This window comes from Eschrichtius robustus, chromosome 10 (assembly GCF_028021215.1).
Source record: "Eschrichtius robustus isolate mEscRob2 chromosome 10, mEscRob2.pri, whole genome shotgun sequence".
NCBI classification, from domain to species: Eukaryota; Metazoa; Chordata; class Mammalia; order Artiodactyla; family Eschrichtiidae; genus Eschrichtius; species Eschrichtius robustus.
The window spans coordinates 47710307-47732786 of NC_090833.1; the positions used below are offsets into that span (position 1 = coordinate 47710307).

Consider the following 22480-nt stretch of genomic DNA (forward strand, 5'->3'; position numbering starts at 1 on the left):
GAAAGCAGTAGTTTATGAGGAAGCATAAATAAAAATTTTTTGGCTAATAGTTAAAAGTATTTTTAACACGATATTGTTCTAGAAACGTTATCTATATTATTTCCTATTTTTTCAATTCAGGGAAATTATTAAGGGAGGGAATGGTATTTGATAATAAGAAGACAGCTAAACCTAAAATGTTCTGGAACTAAGAAAAGTTTTATGGTGAATTTTTGACATAGACAGGTACATTGTTTTTCCTCCTTCACAAAATGAATTTCTTTATAGTTTCTTAATGAAAGAAATGAAACTTATTTAGTGATTTCCCTTTTTACAATAGCTAACAAATGTACAACTTTATTACTTCCCTAGGAAAGATTTAATGGTGGTACATGTCCTTCCATCCATCTTCTTTTTTGGCTAGAAATCTTAGAATGAGAAGGATTGTCTTCAGTGGCGCTTTTATCTTATTCTGCCTCTTAGGTGGTAAGTCATTAAGAAAACATAAATCAAAAAAGAGGAAAAATTACTCAAGAAATTGCAGAATTACAATATAAGTGGAGGGTGGCCTTAATAAAGTACTAAAGGTCCTTAAAACAAAGCCTAAGTAAACCCTTAAATAACAATGAGCTAACATTTATTCAGCATTTACTATATGCCAGGTACTGGTCTAAATATTTTATTTGTATTAATGCACTGAATCCATATGACAATCCTATGAGTTAAGTGCTATTATTTCCCATTTTATACATGAGTAAACTGAGCTGGTAGATGGTGGCCCACATGTTGCTATTATTATCATTAAGCTGGAACTAATCAATCTAGGCAGGAAGCCCTTATAAATATGACACAAAAAATGACCAAATAAGCATAGACAAGGCTCTCCCAGCACTTTTTCTATGTGCTCATCACCACCAACTCTAATATTCTTTCATTTATAAAAGAACCACATAACAGAGAGCTTTCAATCCCTTTTACAGAATTCCTAAGGCCCTTCAAATTAGGTAGATGTTCATGAAGGTAATATCTCCAAACAGGCATGTTTAAGCACATGGGAATTCTCCTTCCCAATGAAATGGTAATATGGTTAATGAAGATGGCTGCTCTATGCTGAAGTCAGAAGATTTAATCTACATATGAGTCACCTGGGGATCTTGTTAAAATGCACAATTTGATTCAGCAGGTCAGGTGTAGGGCCTGAGAGTCTGCATTTCCAACAAGCTTCCAAGTGATGCCGATGCTGTTGGTCTGGAGACCACATGTCAGTAGGAAGAATCTAAAAGGTATCCCAGAGGTAAATAAAATTCTAATACTGACACTTAGAGACTTTTGGTACCTAATACTGGGATCACCATCTCAAATGCCTAAAGTGTTTGGTCAGATAATATAAATGGGGGGTGGGGGTGGGGGGGATCATCCAGTAACAAAACCAGAGGAGGGCAGCCAGTACCCAGCTGACGTGGAGAAAGGAGAGCTGAACACTGCCAAATCTGATTCTTCAGGAGAAGCCAGATATTCAGGTTTGCAGGAAAACTCTCCCAACTTTTAAATGTTAACATTTTGAAAGCACTATGCAAGTTAAACAGACCAGGTCTAGCCCCTGGACCACTTGTTTGTAGCCTCTGCTTCCCACACTACCCTCATTACTATATACAATGCACAACAGAGTTTTGATGACCCCTTGCAGAAAGGGCAGGAGCAAACTCAAACTGCTTGGGTCGCTGCTGCATTTTAAGTCTTTACACTTCTCTTCTGTAAAGAATGTGGAAGGGAACATAGGAATAGATGAAAAATTTCAAGAGAACATCTTCCCTGTCTTGGATATCATGAAAAAAATGATTGAGGCAGGAGACTGCATTAATTTTGTTGAATACACAGGGAAGATGTGAGGGTAAAAGAAGAAAATTCAGCATAAAGAGAAATTTTGAAGTAAGGAGTGTCCATGAAGTAAGGGATGGCTATTTTAAAAAGAGCACCATCATCATGATTTATAATGTTTAAATAATTACATATATATTTATAATATGCATTTGAGTAATTAAATATAGTCTATTAGATTTTCCCCACAATAAGATCATAAAGTAGAACAGGATACTTCAGAATTAATCATGTGAGGAAACTATTAATTTAACATAAAACCTGAAACTTTAAATTTAGTTGTCAAATTGGTATGCATCATATGTTATATTAATAAAACCAACAATAAATTTTCAGACAAAAAGAGACTGGAAGAAAGGAAATGGATCTGTGAACATATAAGTATTCATGCAATGGAACAAATACGGTCAGCAGAAAGCCTAAAAGTTAAGGCATCGCCTTCAGCTGTAGTAAAGAATGTCATGGCCAAGGTTTTAGGAAGAAGGCTGTGGATATTGGGTGTGGAACCAGAAGGAAGAAGGACCATCTGAGAGGGAGAGAAAGAAACTACAGCAGATCTCATCCAGGAAAACAGTCCAGGGGCCTTAGGCACGGCAGAGAAAGATCTGGCATCATATAAGCTCTCCACCGGGGGGGCCACTGGCACCAAGGTCTGAGCTATGTAGTGGATCATTAAGGACAAGTTATGAATTGAGAAATCACGAGTCCAGGAGGAAAACTCCCTTAGGCATGACCTGAAGAAGCAAGCAGCCCTAGTATTCTGGGCAGGAGACTGACCCTGAATCTTGGAAGAGTCAAAATCTCCAGCAAGAAGAAGGTGACATCAGAAGGTTTGGGATACACAAAGGCAACTTCAGTGACATGGTGTGCTTGCTAAAAACAAGGGGTTTGGATTTCATCAGACCTCTTTCAACTCCTGTCTCTGCCACTGAAGTGAGCTACTTAAAATCTTAAGGCCTCAGTTTTCTTTTATGTGAAATGTGGGCAACTATACTACCTGCCTGAAAGATTTATTGTGGGAAATGTAAATTGCTTAGCAGAATCCTTGGCATAAGCTTAGTTCTTTAAAAAATATTTGCTGGTTGATCATTGATTATGGATTGAAATCTGTCATGCTCAATGAGAAAACCAATGTGATATTTCCAAAATATCTTTAGATGAGTTTGAAGCTGGGGAGAATAGTCAACAGAGGTTAATTAGCCTCATCAGCCAAACTATTTTCTATTAAAAGTGATCTCTTCTAATCCCCAATATGTCGGAGATATAAAATACATTGCACAAAATGTTTAGTAAACTCTTCTTTAGAGTTAACCAGTGAATAGGAGTGGAACAGCAATGGTTTTCATATATTAAAAGATTGGAACTATGAACATTAAGACAAATTTCAGCTCAATTTCAGAAGAATTCTTTAACAATCTGCACTGGTTTAATCATGATGAGCTCTCCATCACTAGCCAAGGCTTCCTATACGGGTTATTATAAAGGAGATTCCTGAATTCAATAGAACCAGTGGTTCTCAAAAACTGGTCCAGACATCTACATTCAAATCACACGCCCTCCACTGTTTCTGGATATCTAAAGTATGGAGTCCTGGGCCCCACCTCTTATTGATTCTAACTCAGGTTCTGTGGAGGCTGTGGAAATCTGTGTTCATTTTAACTGCTTAAGTAAATCTGATGCATAGTCAGATTTGGAAAGTAATCTTCCAGTTAATGTCTTCCAATCTTATCTACGTTGACCAAGGTCAAAAATCTCTGGGCTATTTCTACATAACCAAAATAAAAAACACTTTTAAGCCACTGAATTTGAGTATTGAAGATTACCAATATGTAAATATTAATCAAACAATAAATATAGAGAACCTACTATATATAATGTACTTCCTTAGACATGGAAATGAAGACCTAACAGTGGATATATGGCTGAAATTAAATATTCTGGCCAAATAACTTTGGTTTGATTTAATTAGGCTCTGAGGAACTGAATACATTTTAACCAACTAAGTTGTTTAGCCCACCTGGCTTCATTTTTTTATTAGTATCAGTTCAGAGTGCTTCCAGTTCTTTAATGTAGCATATGTTATGAAATTTCCCCCATTAAATTCTCCAAATAAAAATATTTTAAATTTATGTGACTTTTTAGAATCAATTTATAAAATACTGCATACTTTTTAAAGTTGAAAATCATTGCTTTATTTTTGGATTTCTCTTTTCTCTCTGTCTTTTTTTCTGTCTCTGGTGTCCATCTCTATTTTTCCCTTATTGTTTCTGTCCTGTATTTGGAGGTGTTGGAGGTGTGATTTGTAGATCATGTAACCTCTCAATCCCCTTCCATGGATGTCTTTTGGACTTTGGAACCTGCAGAACAAAACCTGAACAGTATTGTATAAAAGAGGTCCATATTAAAGGTAAGTCATAACACTTTAAAAACATTTAACTAAAATGAGCACAGGAAAACTTATGTAAGAGCAAACATTCACTGAGCATTTACTACATGCTATACTAAGGGCTTTACCTAGATTACATCACACCAATAAATCAATGATATGAGCTGGATCTTGTCGCTATTCCCAATTTAAAGATAAGAAATCTGAGGCATAGAAAGATTAAGAAATTTGCATGATGTTACACAGTTAAGGAGTGTTGTAGTCTAATTCAAATGTGAGTACTTAACTCCAGAGCACACATTCCTAAAGAAATTTATATACTGCCTCATTCACACCATTCACATCCTCACAAAAAATTAATACATAATTTCCCTCTAAGTGCAGGGCTCTGTGTAATCACACAGGTTTAATGCCCAGGAAGCTGGCCTTGTCCACATGGATTAAAGAGAGAAACATAAAAATCCAAATGATGAAAACATTAGAAGAAAATATTGAAGAACATATTTTAAGCTTGAAAGAGAGGAGGCCTCCTTAACATCCAAAAGACAGAAATCATAAAGGAAATGATAAATTTGAATATATCAGTATTTTAAAATTTATGAGATGAATGATAACTCCAAAACTATAAAAGATAAGGAATAAACTGGGCAAAAATAATTGGGAAAAAACAAGAAAATATTAATATCTACCCAGAATAAAGAACTTCTAAAAAACTCATTTTTTAAAAGACCAACAATCAAAAAAAAAGGAAAAAAAAAAACACTTGTTAAAGAAATAGAAAGGCAATTTTCAGAAGAGGAGATATAAATGACTTAACCTAAAAACATAAAAAGCAGGGCTTCCCTGGTGGCGCAGTGGTTGAGAATCTGCCTGCTAATGCAGGGGACACGGGTTCGAGCCCTGGTCTGGGAAGATCCCATGTGCCGCGGAGCAACTAAGCCCATGCACCACAATTACTGAGCCTGCGCATCTGGAGCCTGTGCTCTGCAACAAGAGAGGCCGTGACAGTGAGAGGCCCGCGCACCGCGATGAAGAGTGGCCCCTGCTTGCCACAACTAGAGAAAGCCCTCGCACAGAAACGAAGACCCAACACAGTCATAAATAAATAAATAAATAAACAGAGCAGCCCTAAACTTTGGAAAAAAAGAAAAACACATAAAAAGCAGCTCAACCCATCAGTAAATATCAAAGAAATGCAAATTACAGAAATAATATTTTTAACCCATCAAATTGCTAAAAATTATGAGTTTTATAATATCAAGGGTTGTGACAATATGGGGAAATGGGAACTCTCATACATTTTCTAATGACAGTTTAGATTGGTTTGACTTTTTTAAAGACACTGTGAATTTCAGTTAAAATTTTAAATGAGCACAGTTGTCTACAAAGCAATTTATTTCTTGGCATCTACTGCAAAGAAATATTTACATGTAACACAAAAAGGCATGTATCAAGGTTATCATTGCAGCATTATGTTTAATAGTAAAGTAATGGAAATGATCTAAATGTTTGTCTATAGGTGTTAAACTATGATATATTCAGACCATGGATTGCTATGTAATACTTAGAATGAACCAGATCCTTTTGTTAACATGAAAAAAATCTTTAAAACATTGTTGAGCAGAAAAAAAGTCAGTTGCAAAACAGTACGTATAGTATGCCACTTATGTATAAAAATCCACAAAGCAAAACTCTAAATTTCTCTATGGAAATGGAAGGGGAGAAAAAAAATTAGAGGAAATCAAAGTCAGTTGGGAGAGAGGAAGAAAATTTGGGGTCATGTCTGCTGGGGTTTGGGTTTTAACAGGGTTACTTGAGCTTTGTTCAACCTATGTCCCCTCTCTGAGCCCCAAGTTCCCTCTGACTCTCACCCATACCAGTCAAGAACCCTTTCCTTATTGAAGAGGAAAGGGGCCAAGCTCCCCTGGAGCCATGAAACGTTAGCTCTCAGTGACTTCCCTTCCTGAAGGTGGACAGATAGCCATCTAGTCAACTTACCATAAAAACTCTGCACATAAGAAAGAGCTTGGAAGCTTATACAGCAAAATCTTGACAATAGCTCTTGGTTGGGTCAAGGACCTGGGATAACTACAATGTTGTGGGAAGAGCAGTTTCCTAACATGGAAAGTCTGCCATTGCATGCTGATGCAAAACAAATACCACTGGAACTTAGGCTTTTGATGGTTTTATCAATAGTTTGTCAACACTATTTTTTTTTTGTTTTGTTTATTTTTGGCTGTGTTGAGTCTTCGTTTCTGTGCGAGGGCTTTCTCCAGTTGCGGCAAGCGGGGGCCACTCTTCATTGCGGTACACGGGCCTCTCACTGTCGCGGCCTCTCTTGTTGCGGAGCACAAGCTCCAGACGTGCAGGCTCAGCAGTTGTGGCCCACGGGCCTAGTTGCTCCGCGGCATGTGGGATCTTCCCAGACCAGGGCTCGAACCCGTGTCCCCTGCATTGGCAGGCAGATTCTCAACCACTGCGCCACCAGGGAAGCCCCTGTCAACACTATTGACACTTTGGCAGGATAATTCTTTGTTATACAGGGATATTTTGTGTATGGTAGGATATTTAGCACACTGCTGGCCTATACCCACTACATCCCAGTAACATCTTCCAAGTTGTAGCAACAAAAATGTTTATGGGCATTATCTAATGTCCTGGGGTTGGGGAGCAAAATCGCCCACAGTTGAAAGGCTACTGTTTTCTCAAGTTTCCAACCATGTTTTGCTGCCTTTAGAGAATTGCTCATTTGTGTTCTCCCCCATACAACTGAAACTGGGAATGCTAAGATTACAGGACATTGTTGTCACTTATTTTGCACTTTTGTGTATTGTCCACATTTTCCACAGCGAACATGCATTACTACTTGTAATTCGGGGAAAATTAAATGAGGTCAACGACACACCTCCATTCCTAAGAAGCACTTACACATCTAAATGACCCTTCTGTGGATTCGGCCCTTTGAATAACTCATGACCTGGTAAAACTGGGGGATGATTATTAGGAAGTTTCTAAAAAGCTAACATTTCAGAAATTTCTACACAGAAACTGGCAATTGCATAGTTTTATGAACTGAGTTTGAAAGCTATTTTGCTTTACAATTTCAAAGCTTTTGTATTGCAATGCACACAACTAGAATAACTTTAGGTGGGAGTTCTTAAAAGGCAAGATGATTGTATACTGATAGACCTAGAGTTTTTGCTTTGTTTTCCTTTGTCTTTGTTTTTTTAACCTGTTAGTTATCTGAAGCAACTGAGGCCGAGTAGGTTGTACCTCCCAAGGGATTCTTCTACCATGACCTCTTGTTTCCCCCAGGTGGAATTCAATGGTATTCAGTTCAAGGCTGCACAGAGAGCCAAGACGAGTGCTTCAAGAGAATTGTGACAACTTATGAAATTCACTCTACTCACTGCTGCCATCGTCCTTTGTGCAATTTCTGATCCAGGGGCCCATATCCAAATTGCTTGACCGATCAGTCAATCTCAGAGCCTGAACTGGTCATCCCATACCATCAATCACCTTTCTGCAAAAGCCTCAGACCTGCAGGTTGTAGGAGTTATTGTCTGAAACCAATTTGGGCTTTCAAGATGCCCAACTTCTCAGCCACCACTCCTAACTCATCTCAGAAACATCCTTTCAAGCACAATCTTTCTCCTCTTCTCTTTTTTGTTTCCCCTTTCAATGATTTCAAAGCTACAAAGAAGTAAAAACGTGAGTGACTCTCTGAGTCAAATGATTCATATCATCTCTAGTTTACTAATTTTCCTAAATATTTCCATATTGCAAAATAAAGTTTCAAATGAATTGTATCACAAGATACCAAGTGACCCGAAAGGGTTCATTTGGTTTCCAAAGCAAACTGCCTTGCTCTTTCAGGGCAATTTATTGTACTGGAGAAACTGATTTAACAAACACTTTAGGAAAAATAAGCCAGGAATCAGCAAACCAGGCCTGTAAGAACTATGAACCCAAATGACAAAGGGCTCAAGAAGGTGTGAGGGTTGGTACTTATTTTTCCCATCTGTGTTAGGATTTGGCAAAATACTGCATTTCTATACTTTAACCACGCCTTAGTGCTTTGGCTAATCTAGTTTTGGCAGATCAAGCACTTCAACGGAAGCAGGGAAATGGATTTCCATCCACAAGGAATTTTAAAGTGTTATGAATATACTCTGAACTGCATTTCACATTTTTTAATGTGCCACATATTCAATTATTCTCATTCAATGCCCTACTTTTGCAACTTCAAGATTGTTGTGTTTTAAAATTTAAAGTTGTTTTTCTCTGTATTTCTAGGAGTTTGAGAAATTCAAATGGTAAGTAATAAATCTCAATAAGAACTTTTTATTTTTTTCACAGAACCTAGGACAACATCCTACACACAGTCGACTTTCAGCAAATGCTTTTCTATAAACTTTGAAGTAAAACAAGCATTTTTAAAAAGCCCAAGGAAACTAGACATTTTCCTCCACACTCATTTTACCCATATTCCTTAGACCACATTTCTGAAACTACAAAAAAAAAAAGTTTCTTCATCCTGAGATTTAAATCCATTTGCTACTATTCTATCACTCTATGCATCAGCTACATTGGTAAACAGTGGTTATCCTAAATCAGTGAACTTCATTGAGATTTTACTTCTATTTTTTTTGTTTTTTAAATGTAACTAATGTTATTACCCAATATATTGGAGGAAACAAATGACAAGATCAGATCATCAGTGACTAACTCCAGGGAGCTTCCCAAGCTTAACTCACAATCCAAGTGATGTAATGAGAAGAGAACTATGTTGTTTGCTTTTTTGATATTGAGCTGCATGAGCTGTTTGTATATTTTGGAGATTAATCTCTTGTCAGTCGCACCGTTTACAAATATTTTCTCCCATTCTGTGGTTTGTCTTTTCGTTTTGTTTATGGTTTCCTTTGCTGTGCAAAAGCTTTTAAGTTTAATTAGGTCCCATTTGTTTATTTTTGTTTTTATTTTCATTACTCTAGGAGGTGGATCCAAAAACATATTGCTGCAATTTATGTCAAAGAGTATTCTACTTAAAAAAAAAAAAAAAAGAACTAGGAAGCGGGGCGCTGGTATTTTGTGTCACTAATTAGCTGGTAACCTTGGCAAGTCAATTTGGTCTCTCTGCACCTCATTCTCCTCATGTGTAAGATGAACAGGATTGGATCACATGATCTCTCAGATCCCTTCAAGTTCTAACATTAAAGGCATACCTCAGAGATATTGTGGATTCGGTTCCAGACTGCCACTAAGGCAAATATTGCAATTTAGAGAGTCACATAAATTTTTTGGTTTCCCAGTGCATATAAAAGTTATGCTTACACTATACTGTGGTCTATTAAGTGTACAATAACATTATGTCTAAAAAAAATGTACACACCTTAATTAAAAAATACTTTATTGCCAAAAAATGCTAACCATCATCTGAGCCTTCAGCAAGTCATAATCTTTTTGCTGGTAGAGGAACTTGCCTCCATGCTGACGGCTGCTGACTGATCGGGGTGGTGGTTGCTGAAGGTTGGGGTGGCTGAGGCAATTTCTAAAATAAGACAACAATGAAGTTTCTGCATGAATTGACCCTTCCTTTCACAAATGATTTCTCTGCAGCATGCAATGCTGTTTGATAGCATTTTACCCACAGTAGAACTTCTTTCAAAATTGGAGTCAATCCTCTCAAACTCTGCCACTGCTTTATCAATTAAGTTTATGTAATATTCTAGATACTTTGTTGTCATTTCCACAATCTTCACCACGAGTAGTTTCCATCCCAAGAAACCACTTCCTTTTGCTCATCCAAGAAGCAACTCCTCATTCATTAAAGTTTTATCATGAGATTGCAGCAATTCAGTCATCTTCAGGCTCCACTTCTAAATCTAATTCTCTTGCTACTTTCACTACATCTGCCATTACTTCCTCCACTTAAGTCTTGAGCCCCTCCAAGTCATCTATGAGGGTGGAATCAACTTCTTCCAAACTCCTATTGATGTCAATATTTTGACCTCTTTCCATGAATCAAAACGTTCTTAATGGCATCTAGAATGGTGAATCCTTTCCAGAAGATTTTCAATTGACTTTTCCCAGATCGATTAGAGGAATCACTATCTATGGCAGCTATAGCCTTATGAAACATTATATATTTCTTAAATAAGAATACTTGAAAGTTGAAATTACTCCTTGACCCATGGGCTACAGAATTGATGTTGTGTTAACAGGCATGAAAACAACATTAATCTCACTGTACCTCTCTATCAGAATTCTTGGGTGACAAGGTACATTGTCAATGAACAGTGAACAGTAATATACTACTTTGAAAGGAATCTTTTAATGAGCAGTAGGTCCACAGTGGGCTTAAAATATTAAGTTACCCATGTTGTAAACAGATGTGCTGTCAGGCTTTGTTGTTCCAATCACAGGGCACAGGCATACTAGATTGAGCATAATTCTTAAGAGCCCTAGGATTTTCAAAATGGTAAATAAGCATTGGCTTCAACCTCAAGTCACCAGCTGCATTAGCCCCTAACAAGAGAGTCAGCCTGTCCTTTGAAGCTTTGAAGCCAGTCATTGACTTCTCCTCTCTAGCTATGAAAGTCCTAGATGGCATCTTCTTTCAATATAAGGCTGCATCATCTACATCGACAATCTGTTGTTTTGTGTAGCCACCTTTATTAATTATCTTAGATCTTCTGGATAACTTGCTGCAGCTTCTACATGCTCTTGCTGCTTCATCTTGCACTTTTATGTTATGGAGGTGGCTTCTTTCCTTAAACCTCATGAACCAACCTCTGCTAGCTCCAAACTGTTCTGAAGCTTCCTCACCTCTCTCAGCCTTCATAGAATTGAAGAGAGTTAGGGCCTTGCTCTGGATTAGACTTTGGCTTAAGGGAATGTTATGGCTGGTTTGCTCTTCTATTCAGAACACTAAAACTTTCTCCATATCAGCAGTAAGGCTGTTCCACTTTCTTATCATTCGTGTGTTCACTGGAGCAGCACTTTTAATTTGCTTCAAGAACTTTTCCTTTGCCTTCACAACTTGTCTGTTTGATGCAAGAGACCTAGCTTTCAGCCTCTCGGCTTTTGACATGCCTTCCTCACTAAGCTAATCATTTCTAGCTTTTGATCTAAAGTGAGAGACATGCAACTTCTCCTTTCACTTGAACACTTAGTGGCCAGTGTAGGGTTACTAATTGGCCTAATTTCAAGATTTTTGTGTCTCAGGGAATAGGGAGGCCCAAGGAGTGGGAGAGTGATGGGGGAATAGCTGGTCAGTGGAGCAGTCAGAATACACACAACATCTGTCATTTAAGTTCACCCATCTTAACTGGATGCGGTTTGTGGCATCCAAAACAATTATAATAGTAACATCAAAGATCACTGATCACAGATCACCATAACAAATATAATAATAATGAAAAAGTTTGAAATATTGCGAGAATTACCAAAATATGACACAGAGACACGAAGTGAGCAAATGTTATTGGAAAAATGGCACTGATAGACGCTCAACACAGGGTCGTCACAAACCTTCAACTTGTACAAAACACAATACTGTGAAGCAAAATAAAGCAAAGCACAATGAAACAGGGTATGCTTATATATGACTCGACATTAACACCTCTTTGCTATTGTTTTCTTACATTAAAAATAACACATGCTAAATACAGCTCATGAGATAGGCTCTAGTTTTATGATCAGTGCTCACTTAGATCTGTATTATCCCTGAAATTGTAGGAGAAATGCAAGCCATGACAGCAGTGGCCAGTGCTGAAGCAGTTTAGCTGCACGTCAATTTGACCCCAAACTCACCATGGAAACAAAAATAACTTTCACATCCTTTAATTGGTACACTGAGTAATGACCTCCCAAAGAAGTCCATGTTCTAATCCCTGGAAACTATAAATATGTTACTTTACGGGACAAAAGTGATTTTGCAGATGTGCTTAAATTAAAGATTTTGAGATTAGGAGAGTAGCTTGGATTACCCAGGTGGGCCCAATGTAGTAATCACAAGGGTCTTTATTTAAGAAGGAAGCAGGAAGGTCAGAGTCAGAGAAGATGTGACAGTGGAAGCAGAGGTCAGAGAGAGATTTGAAGATGCCTTGCTGCTGGCTTTGAAGATGGAGGAGAGGGGTTACAAGCCAAGGGATGTGGGCAACCTCTAGAAGCTGGAAAAGTCAAGGACACACTGTCTTCTCTAGAGCCTCCAGAAGAAATGCAGCCCTGTGGACACATTTTAGACTTGTGACCTCCAAAATGGTAAGATAATTAATTTGCATCTTGTTACAGAAGCTATGGGAAACAAGCACACTTGATCATGCAAGGGGTGGTGTGGCATTTCCCTTCCCCCATGGTTGACACACCCATTACTTGGTTTACATGGGATCTTATTTCAAGAGTGGCATCTCAGTGTCATATTGTCTTCCTTTCATCCTAATGATTTCTCAGTCATAATTTCCCTCGAAACACACAGATGGTCTAGAGACATGCAATTGCATCTTTTCATTTTACACCTCCACTCAAGCCCCATTCAAGATTTCTTCAGCTAACAAATTTACTTTTTCCTAGCCCTCACACATAAAGACAAAATGATACCAGATTAGCCTGATTTTAATCTATTTATAAGACATCAGACTGAAGTGCTAATAAATCTAAGGACCTCCCTTGATCCTCTGAATACCAGGTTGGCTTCCTTGTTGATTACATTTTCTTTCTGCAACTGAAATAGAAACCTCAGTGGTTAATGCCTCTTAATTCATTTAAAGGAAAACTCTTTGCAATAGATAAATTGGAGGCATCTGGAGGATGTGGCGGAGAAGAGAGTGAAAATGATTATACTAGCAAAGGAGGGATGTTAACATTTTACCTGCTGGCACTCAGTTACAAGGTTTTCTGAAGTTCCAGAGAGCACACATTTTATTATTTTATTTTATTCTAGTTTATTTACTTACTTATTAGTGAAAGCATTACTTATTATTGAAAGCACAACTTTTATCATCAATATGGCCATTGCCATACTGGTGAGGAGTCTGAGATCCCCAGAGCTGACAGGTGGCACAGAGGGATCTTCCAGTGATGCCCATATTACCTTCACTCCTCGACAAATGCCAGCCCCTGGGAGAACCACATGGGTGGGCAAGAAATTGAGCTGCTGGGATGGTATGACCCTGACCCCTTAGCAAATGTTTCAAGTCTCTGAGAAATGCAACTTAGGGTCTTTGAAGGAAGCACAGGAGCAAAGAAATAGAAGTCAATGGAATGGTTGATGATTGAACTCTGAGCTTCATAAGCAACTCTGAATCTGACTAGAACTTTGGACAGAAAAAAAATACTCAGTTATATAATGATGGAGAAAAGTCTGAAGCGCTGAATATTACAAGCTACATAAACAGGGAGCCCTCTTTTAAATTTTGATTTTCTGCAGTGAAGAACTTCATGTGCTAATACCTTTATGGCTAAAACTCCAGGCTGATGTTCAATGTCGGAGGCATGGTAAAACACCCACATCTTTGGGTAGACCTGGGGTCATTACAGCACCAACTGTCCAGAGTAGTTCACACTCTCTCTCCCAGTGGCAGACCCATATGGCTGCAAATCCTACAAGTGAAGGCACTAGAGGTGGCTCTACCTGCTGGTGGACACGTATCTCCTACGTGCATATTTCCTTGATCTTCACAGATTACCACCAGTAAGTAATCCTGTAGTCTTTTTTGGCCAAACCTCAAATCCTAATGCTCCAAATAACAGGACGAATACAGAAAGGCAGGTCCATAATCTATCCTTCCGATCACTTCTTGGTGTGAGTATATTTTATGTCTTCTCATCCCCACACATACTGAATAAAGTTAATAGATCTGCCATCAGAAATTATTGTGTAGAACGGAACTTCCAGCATCACTGTAACTATCAATTTTGGTGCCAGGGCAAGCATAAAACATTCCCTCAAATTAACTTTGCAATTCATGTCTTGGCTCACATAGGGGTGTTATTGATAATACTTACCATCTGGTAGTTTCCTATTTTAACTAATTATTCTTTCTAACTAGGTGTTAAACTTAGTGATACTACATGCATGTGTTGTTGAATTAATTTCACAATTATTTAAAATTAGGCACCCTGGGGAAAATTCAGAACCCTGGGGCAAAAATGTAGTGTCAGGTCAAGCTACAGCTCTGGTTATGGAGACGGAAGAGAGAGAAAGAAGATGTAGCCAATAAGTGTAGAAACTTGAAGCACGTAGAATTCATTACTTCAATAAATATTTATTGAGCAATTCCTACATGTCAGGTACAATGAAAGTCATAAAGATCCAATAGTGAATAATTTTGATGTTCATGCAGTTACTTCTTGTGCAAGGGAAGAAACCACAAAAATTGGCATTTGTAATATAATGTAATAAGTCTATCATATTAATAAATACAGGCTGATATATGGGGTTCAAAAGAGAGGTACCTACTCCAATGTTGGTCACAAAAGGCTCTCAAAGGAGATATGACTAAGCTAAAATCTGAAAGATAGGAATAAGCCAGAAGACCTGGGAGGCTGGAGGGAAAACATTCTCTGATGCTTAATTTTATGTGTCATCTTGTCTAGTCCACAGTATCCAGATCTGGTCAAATATTATTCTAGGTGTTTCTGTGAAGGTATTTTTCAGGTGGAACTAATATTTAAATCAGTAGGCTTTGCATAAAACAGATTAGATTCCATAATGCGGGAGGGCCTCATCTAAATAGCTGAAGGCCTTAATAGAAAAAAAGATGGACCTCCCCCAAGGAAGAAGGAATTCTGCCAGGAGATGGCCTTGAACTTGAATTGTAACTCTCCCCTGGGTCTCCAAACTGCCAGAGTTTGTACTTGCCCATCCCCATAATTGCATGAACCAACTCCTTAAAATATATCTGTCTATATACACATATACATCCTATTGGTTCTCTTTTCCTGGAGAATCTAACTGATACAGATTCCAAATAGAGGGGTCAACATTGTGCTTTGAGGCACAAGTAGAGCTCAGGATGCCTGGTGCCCAGACTGAGAGATCAAGACCCATGCTGATTCCCAGCTACGAGATAAATAAGATCAGGGGATCAAATGCACAGGATGGTGACTGTAATTATCAATACTGTATCATAGGGACTTCCCTGGTGGTCCAGTGGTTAAGAATCCGTCTTCCAGTGCAGGGGACGCAGGTTCGATCCCTGGTCGGGGAACTAAGATCCCACATGCCACGGGGCAACTAAGCCCGTGCACCGCAACTACTGAGCCCACGCACCACAGCTAGCGAGAAGCCCGCGTGTGGCAAGGAAGAGCCCACCTGCCGCAACTAAGACCCAAAGCAGCCATAAATTAATTAATTAATTAATTTTTTAAAAATACTGTATTACATACTTGAACGTTCTTAAGAGAGTAGATCTTAAATGCTATCACCACGTACACACAAAAAAATTGTAATTACGTGAAGGGAGGGAGATGTTAACAAACCTTATTGTGGTAATCATTTGCATTATATACATGTATCTAATCATCACACTGTCCACCTTAAACTTACATATATTCTAAGTCAATAGTATCTCGGTAAAGCTGGGGAGGGGAAAGACCCATGCTGAGCTGGAAAAGTAGGTGGAGTTAGATGTGGCAGGGTCCTGCAGCATGCCAGGAGTTTGCCTTTCCTCTAGCAATGAGGGACCGTGACAGCCTACTGTGTGCTGTCCGTCTAGCACCTCTCCACCCTCTTCTGGGAACTGGGCCTCATCCCCACACTCCAGCCAAAGGGCTTCACAGAAAATGCCTGTGTCTTACTCTACCCCCTGAACACTGTTACTGTTTCTTGACTAGGTATATGACCCAAAACAGGCCAAGTGGAGTTCTGACTTGGAATTTTTCAACTAAACTTGAACTAAAGAAAGGGAGAGTCACTGTCTGTACAACGGGATGGAAAACCTGTAACTTGTGAGCAGCTGTGTTTTCTGTTTGTGAAAAACGCCAGTGTGCAAGGAGAGAGGATAAAGTTGATAACAGAAACATCGCTGAGAGATGGGGAAGAGGGAGCATTTGAATCCCCCATCCCCTTTGTTCTTGAAATCCCACTGCATCCCAGCTCATCCCACACTTTCGTGACTCAACAGTTTCTTAGATTCTTGTACCCTAGAATTTCTTTTTGCCTGAGCAAGCTGGGTTTCTGATGCTCGAGGTCCAGGGTCCAGACTAACACAGATCCTCCCAAAAAGTCTAAGAAGGGCAGCGGATGAACAGCTTTGCATTTTAGGACGGTCACAGTGGCTTCAGTTTGGAAAACAATTGGAACTGGAGACAAACAGAACGTTTAGACTTTTGCAGCAAGCCAGGTGAGAGGTAATGGTGTCCTATATTGGGAAAGTGGCAGTGGGCATCTAAGAATAAGAAATATTTCTTGCACTTCTATGTGCAGGAACCCTTCTAGGTACCGTAGATATAACAGTGAACAAGTTCTTGCTCTTAGAAATCTTACATTATAGTGGAGGAATGAGACAATAATAACCTAATTCCTGTTAAGCAAATACAATGGGAATAAAATTAGGTGGGCTAAAGTGACAGTGCATGCTCTGTTTTAGATAAGATGAGTAGAGCAAGGCAACTCCAAGCAGAGATCTGAAGGAGACAGAGGAGTAAGTCATCTACAGTGTGGAAGGCGAGCATTGCAGGCAGCAGGGATCTCAATGTTCTCTTCCGGACATATTGAGATGCTGATTAGATGCCCACATGGAGACTGCCCTTATGAGGTCAAATATACAAGTCTGAACCTCAAGGGACAGGTCTGGTAGAGAAATTCAGGATTCATCAGCAAATATATGCTATTGAATGCCTTTGAACTGAAAGAACACCTAAGGTGTAAGTGTAGGACTGAGCTCTGGGCTCTGGAAAATTTAGAGGTAGAGTTGAAGAGAAGGAGCGTTCTGGCTTCTGCATTGGGGATATCCACTAGATAGAGGCTGGAAGAGATGTTAAAAGAACACTTCCTCAGAATCTGCCACAGTGACTGAGATGGTTTGTAGATGGGAATAGGGCCAAGGAATAGAGTCCAGCTTGTTGAACTTTAGTACCTATGGCATCCGGCATCTGGGTTTGAAGCTCAAGAAAGAAGGCTGGGCTGGAGATAGATTTGAGCATCCAGCATATAGTTCAAAAAATGAGGTCAGTATGAAGAGCGAGAAAAGAGAAGAGACCAGAGAAGGACTTTTAGAAAGACATATGTTGAATGGGAAGGGCGGGGCATAAAATGAGAAAAATCTGTAAAGGCTCAAGGGAAAGCTCAGGTTATTAAGTTCAGGTTATTGGGAAAAAGGAACATACATTGGGACTTAGCATATGGAAAGTGGCTATGCTTCAACCCTGACGCTCAGTTGAATAAGGTCTGTGTCAGGAGAAAAACAGAGGCTTTGGAGCTTAAAAAAAAAAAAAAAAAAAAAAAGACCACGGCTGTAAGTTTATTTCCACCATTTAGTAACTGTGTGACCCAGAACAAGTCACTCAACTTTTTGAACTTTAATTTTCTTATTTGTAAAACAAGGTCAATAACATTTACTTCACTGGATCTCATAGAATGTCTGGCACATGACAAGTGCTCACCACCTGATCCTCTTCTTTCTTCCTCACTGCTCTAAAGTTTCCATCAAGAAGGCAGGGCAGGATAAGATAAATAGCAATTCTGAAAATGGGAATGTCAGAGGCAGGTGAGGCCGTGGTGGGCAGAAGAGGTGGAAATTGTGTGGACATCTGTCGACCAGGGTGGGGGGTTCTCAAACTATCAGGGCCATTAAACCACCCAGGGCAGCTTGTTAAAAAGCAGGTTCTTAAGACCTGCCCCCTGGCGGTCTTTAGGTTAGAGGTGGAGCCAAGCGATTCTGCTACAAGCAGAGTGCAGACTACATACTGAGGAGACACTAATTTAGGTAAGTAGAGGAGTGGACAGAGCATTCTGGGGGTGGGGCACAGGGATGTACATGGTTTCATGATCTGTTTAATCTAAGTAGAGGGTTCACGTGACAAATCGCAGCATGTAAAGAAGAAACCTGAGTACCCGGTAAATGAATTCTTGAATCGTGGGGCAAGACTGAGAAAGAAGTGAGTATACACACAGCTTTGATTTTAAAGCTCTGCATTTAATTTCATGACTAGGAGGAGTCACAGAAGAAGAAAAGGCCATGGAGAAAGAGATGCAGACAGATCCATGAAGGGAGAGTACAAGACAGATAACTCTAGAGAAGGGGAACAGAGGAGTGGCTTGGGAAAATACACGGCTACCAAAGAGCCACTCACATTGAGCAAAGACTTGTTAACCAAAATTTGAGAAATGGAGACCTGATTGAAATAAAAAGGTGTTTATTTGGGGTTTGTTAGGACTGCAGCCCAGGAGACACAGATTCAAGAAGCCCAGGGGACCATGTATTCAAGAACCACTTGAACTGTGTTCCACCAAACTACAAAATGGGGGAGGTCTATAAAGGCAAAAACTGCAAGGTTCCGGTTAGTTACATGAGTGATTTATCATGAATCATAATTGGAGCTGGCAAGAAGTAAGGGTGCTTATGAAGTAAGGATTGGTTGGGGTCCAAAATGGTTGCATAATTAGTTACAAGGGGGAACAACCTTGAGACTCAAGGTTGCAATTACCAGATGTTGTTTTAAAAATGGCTGGTGTCCTTGGCGTAGGCATAGTTCACAGGAAGTTCTGGTCCTCGGTGCAGGGACATGTCTGAGACCAGATTCTCAATGGCCACCTGACTCCATTTTTGTATGCCTGAGCTATGATTACTCCATTATAATCTCAATTTATCATCAGACTTAATGTCACGCCCCTTACTTCCAACATATGGAAAAGACAGGATTGGTTTATAATTCCTGAGATTCTTGCAAGCACCAGCTTCCTGTGGTTCTCAGTTGGGTGTGGGGGGTGGAGGAAAGCAGTCCATGAACTTGGATGGGAAAAAAATTACACCATTATTGCTTTCTTTTCACTCACTGGTAACTGAAATTTAGCTTTTCCTTCCATAATGAATAAAAGCAGCATGTGGCCATAGTATTAGAACTACCTGTGACTTCATCAAAAAGTAGCAAATATCTTTATATCATGTTACTTATATCACAGACAAAAAACGTCTGCTGTGTGGACAACTCCAAACAATCAACACTTTGAAATTACAGTAGTCATTATACGCAACACTAGATCTTATTTAATACATTGATGAAAAGCACATGTATTGTCATATACTGGGTTTTTAATCTCTCAGTGTGCCTTTGTAATCCTATATATGCTCTTTTAGTACTTGGAAACATTATTCTGAAATGGGGTCTGTTTGTGTTATCTACTGCTGTGTAACAATTCATCACAAAACTTTGTGGCTTAAAACAACAATCATTTTATTTTTATCTCTCATGGTTCTGGGGCTGACCGACCTCCACAAGGCCAGCCTCCCTTAGGGTTTCTCATGGAATTACAGTCGGGCAGTGTCTAGGGCTGGAACCATCCATTTACAAGTCTAGCTCCTAGGCTGGGAAGACCTGAACCACTGGGGACAAGAACGGGTGGGCTCACTCAGTATCTCTCTCTCTACCTGTGCTGTGTATTGGTTTGATATGATTTCAAATGCACTTATTTATGACAAAGACCAAAAAAAAAGTTGTTTTTAGAAGTTGTGTCAGGATGTCATCGTCACGTCAGTTGTCCTTGATATGCACAGCTGCTGAGGGGCCCCACTGGGGACCTATCGATAAGAGCACGTGGAGAAGCAAGGGGACTAAAGGCAAGGGGACATTTAGACTGTGAGCACCTAGAGTTTGTGAGGAATATCCGAGAGTTTAGGTCTGGGCAAAAGCTACAGACTTTGAGTTGATGATCTAGCTCTCCACTTGCTCCTGCCGTGGCCAGGCTGCTCTTGGTCGGCAGTGGTGTTAAACTGTACAGCAGTCTAAAGAGGAGAAGGGACATCTTTTTCCTGTCCTGAGCACTCCTTGTTCGCAGTGGTGTAAGGTGGGCAACGGTCCTTGGAGGGATAACTCTGGGAGGCGCCTACCCTGCCCCACAGGTGCTGTGGTCCCCTAGCAACGAGCTCCAGCAGCAAGGGACTTTCGTTTTGTACTGGCAGCTGAAAGTCAGCTCCCATTTTGTTAAGCCTTCTTTCCCTAGAAACCAAACTTGCATAAAGGTACACCTCGACTTAATTTGGACTTTACTTCTGTCATCGCCCCTTGTCCGGAACAAGAGTGTGATTAACCTATCATTGGTTTAGAGTATATTATTTCTTTATTGTCTTATTAAGAGACATGACCCTGTATACTAGTGGCTTGTGAAATTTCTGCAGTGAACATGTGTTAAACAAACTATTGGCAAAGAGAATATCAGTCTCAGCATAATTTGCCATTCTCAAGACAAAACACTGTGTCTTTCCATGTGGTCTCTGTAACGTGGCAGCTCCAAGGTAGCCTGATTCCTCACATGGCAACTCAGTAACCCAAGACAGAGACAGCCAGAGGGAAGCTGTACCACCTTTTATTACTTAACTTCAAAAGTCACACGTCACTTCTACTGTACCTTATTAGTTGAGGCAGTCATGAAGGCCCACCCAGGTTTATGGGGAGAGCATACAGACTCTGCCTCTTGATGGAGAAGAACTAAGCTTCTGGAAAAAAGATGAGATCTGAAATATGGTTGAGGCCATTTTTTAAAAATATTATCTACCCCAGGATTTATAAATTTCACCAGCCTGTCAAATGAGCTCATGGCATTAAAAAAAAAAAAAATTAAGAACCCTGCCTTCTAAAACCTCATTGCAACAGAAGTCCACATTACAGAACTCACCCTAAAATGCTAATCACCTGGACTGAATCCTGCCTGGTGATCATATCCAGCCTGTTCTCTAGTTCAACTGTTCATCTTGTGTTTTGATGTGGTTTCTTTGAAACTATGCCTTCCAATGAACCACACCTCCAAAACACACACACACACACACACACACACACACACACACACACACACACACAGAGGCATGCACTCTTCTGCATTTCATTTTTCTGGCATAAATCCTGTCAGAACCAAAGTAAGCCTGTTTGAAACTCACCAGTGAGCTCTATTTTCAAGCTTTCTGAATTATATTTGCCTAAACAACTGGCCCTCCCTGCTTAGAACGCTGTCAACAAACCCTTCTGCTTTTGGCTCTCAGGCCTGTGGGGAGCCTCACCTCAGCCAGGCCCTCAGCGCACCTGTAGCCTCCTTGCCACGTTTCCCTGAGTGTCTCTGCCATCTGGTGGCCAACAGTGGTAACTTCACCCTGTTGTCCGTCATAGTGACTCCCTGCACTGCTCTTTCCTTTATCCATCAAGCCAGGATGCTCTACTTATTATCTGTTTAGGTCCCAGTATCCTGCACCAAGTTATGCAAGGCAAAATCCTTGAGTTATCAAAACATATGCTAAGTGGTCTTTGTGGCAAGTTAACTAATCACAACCTGTAACAGTGCCTGAGGATGTGGTTTGAAGTCTGACAGAGGGTGAAAGGGTAAAAAATATAGGAAAAAGAAAGGAGGGAAGGTAATTCTTGGGGTGTAGTGAGTTCAACTGATCCACTGGATTATATAGCGCTGAAGTTCAAAAATCAAGTGGGAGGGACTTCCCTGATGGCACAGTGGTTAATAATCCACCTGCCAATGCAGGGGACATGGGTTTGATCCCTGGTCCAGGAAGATCCCACATGCCGTGGAGCAACTAAGCCCAGGGGCCACAACTACTGTACCCACACGCCGCAACTCCTGAAGCCCGCACGCCTACAGCCTGTGCTCCACAACAAGAGAAGCCATTGCAATGAGAAGCCCAAGCACCACAATGAGAAGCCCACGCACCACAATGAGAAGCCCATGCACTGCATCGAAGAGTAGCCCCTGCTTGCCACAACTAGAGAAAGCCCATGCACAGTAATGAAGACCCAATGCAGCCAAAAACAAAATAATTTTTTTTAAAAATAAAAATCAAGTGGGAATCCTATATTGCATCATTGAGGACCACAACTGGATTCTGTCCTAGCTGTATAACTGACCAGCTGTGGGCAAGTTACTTGATTTCTCTGATCCGTGGTGTCATCAACAATATCATGATTATAATATTTGCTCTGTATAATTGTTCTGAAAGACAATAGAATACTTTATGAAAAACACCTAGTCAAGTGGCTAGCAAGCAGGAAGTGCCCAGTCATTGGCTGCTTTAACTA

General features: G+C 39.9%; 1 protein-coding gene across 1 annotated transcript; it reads left to right on the plus strand.

Moving 5' to 3' along the window:
* Positions 1 to 371: 371 nt before the first annotated feature.
* Positions 372 to 7683, plus strand: C10H9orf57 (chromosome 10 C9orf57 homolog). The gene is made up of 3 exons (XM_068553902.1): positions 372 to 465; positions 4109 to 4264; positions 7559 to 7683. The coding sequence occupies exons 1-3, from the start codon at positions 372 to 374 to the stop codon at positions 7681 to 7683; spliced, it is 375 nt and encodes a 124-aa protein (XP_068410003.1).
* Positions 7684 to 22480: the final 14797 nt, after the last annotated feature.

Bases quoted from the DNA above. Each gene is read 5' to 3' on its own strand.
- C10H9orf57 (XM_068553902.1), top strand. From the start codon at position 372: ATGTCCTTCCATCCATCTTCTTTTTTGGCTAGAAATCTTAGAATGAGA. The intron at 466-4,108 runs GTAAGTCATTAA...GTCCATCTCTAT, and splicing joins CTTATTCTGCCTCTTAGGTG to TTTTCCCTTATTGTTTCTGT. The intron at 4,265-7,558 runs GTAAGTCATAAC...TGTTTCCCCCAG, and splicing joins AAAAGAGGTCCATATTAAAG to GTGGAATTCAATGGTATTCA.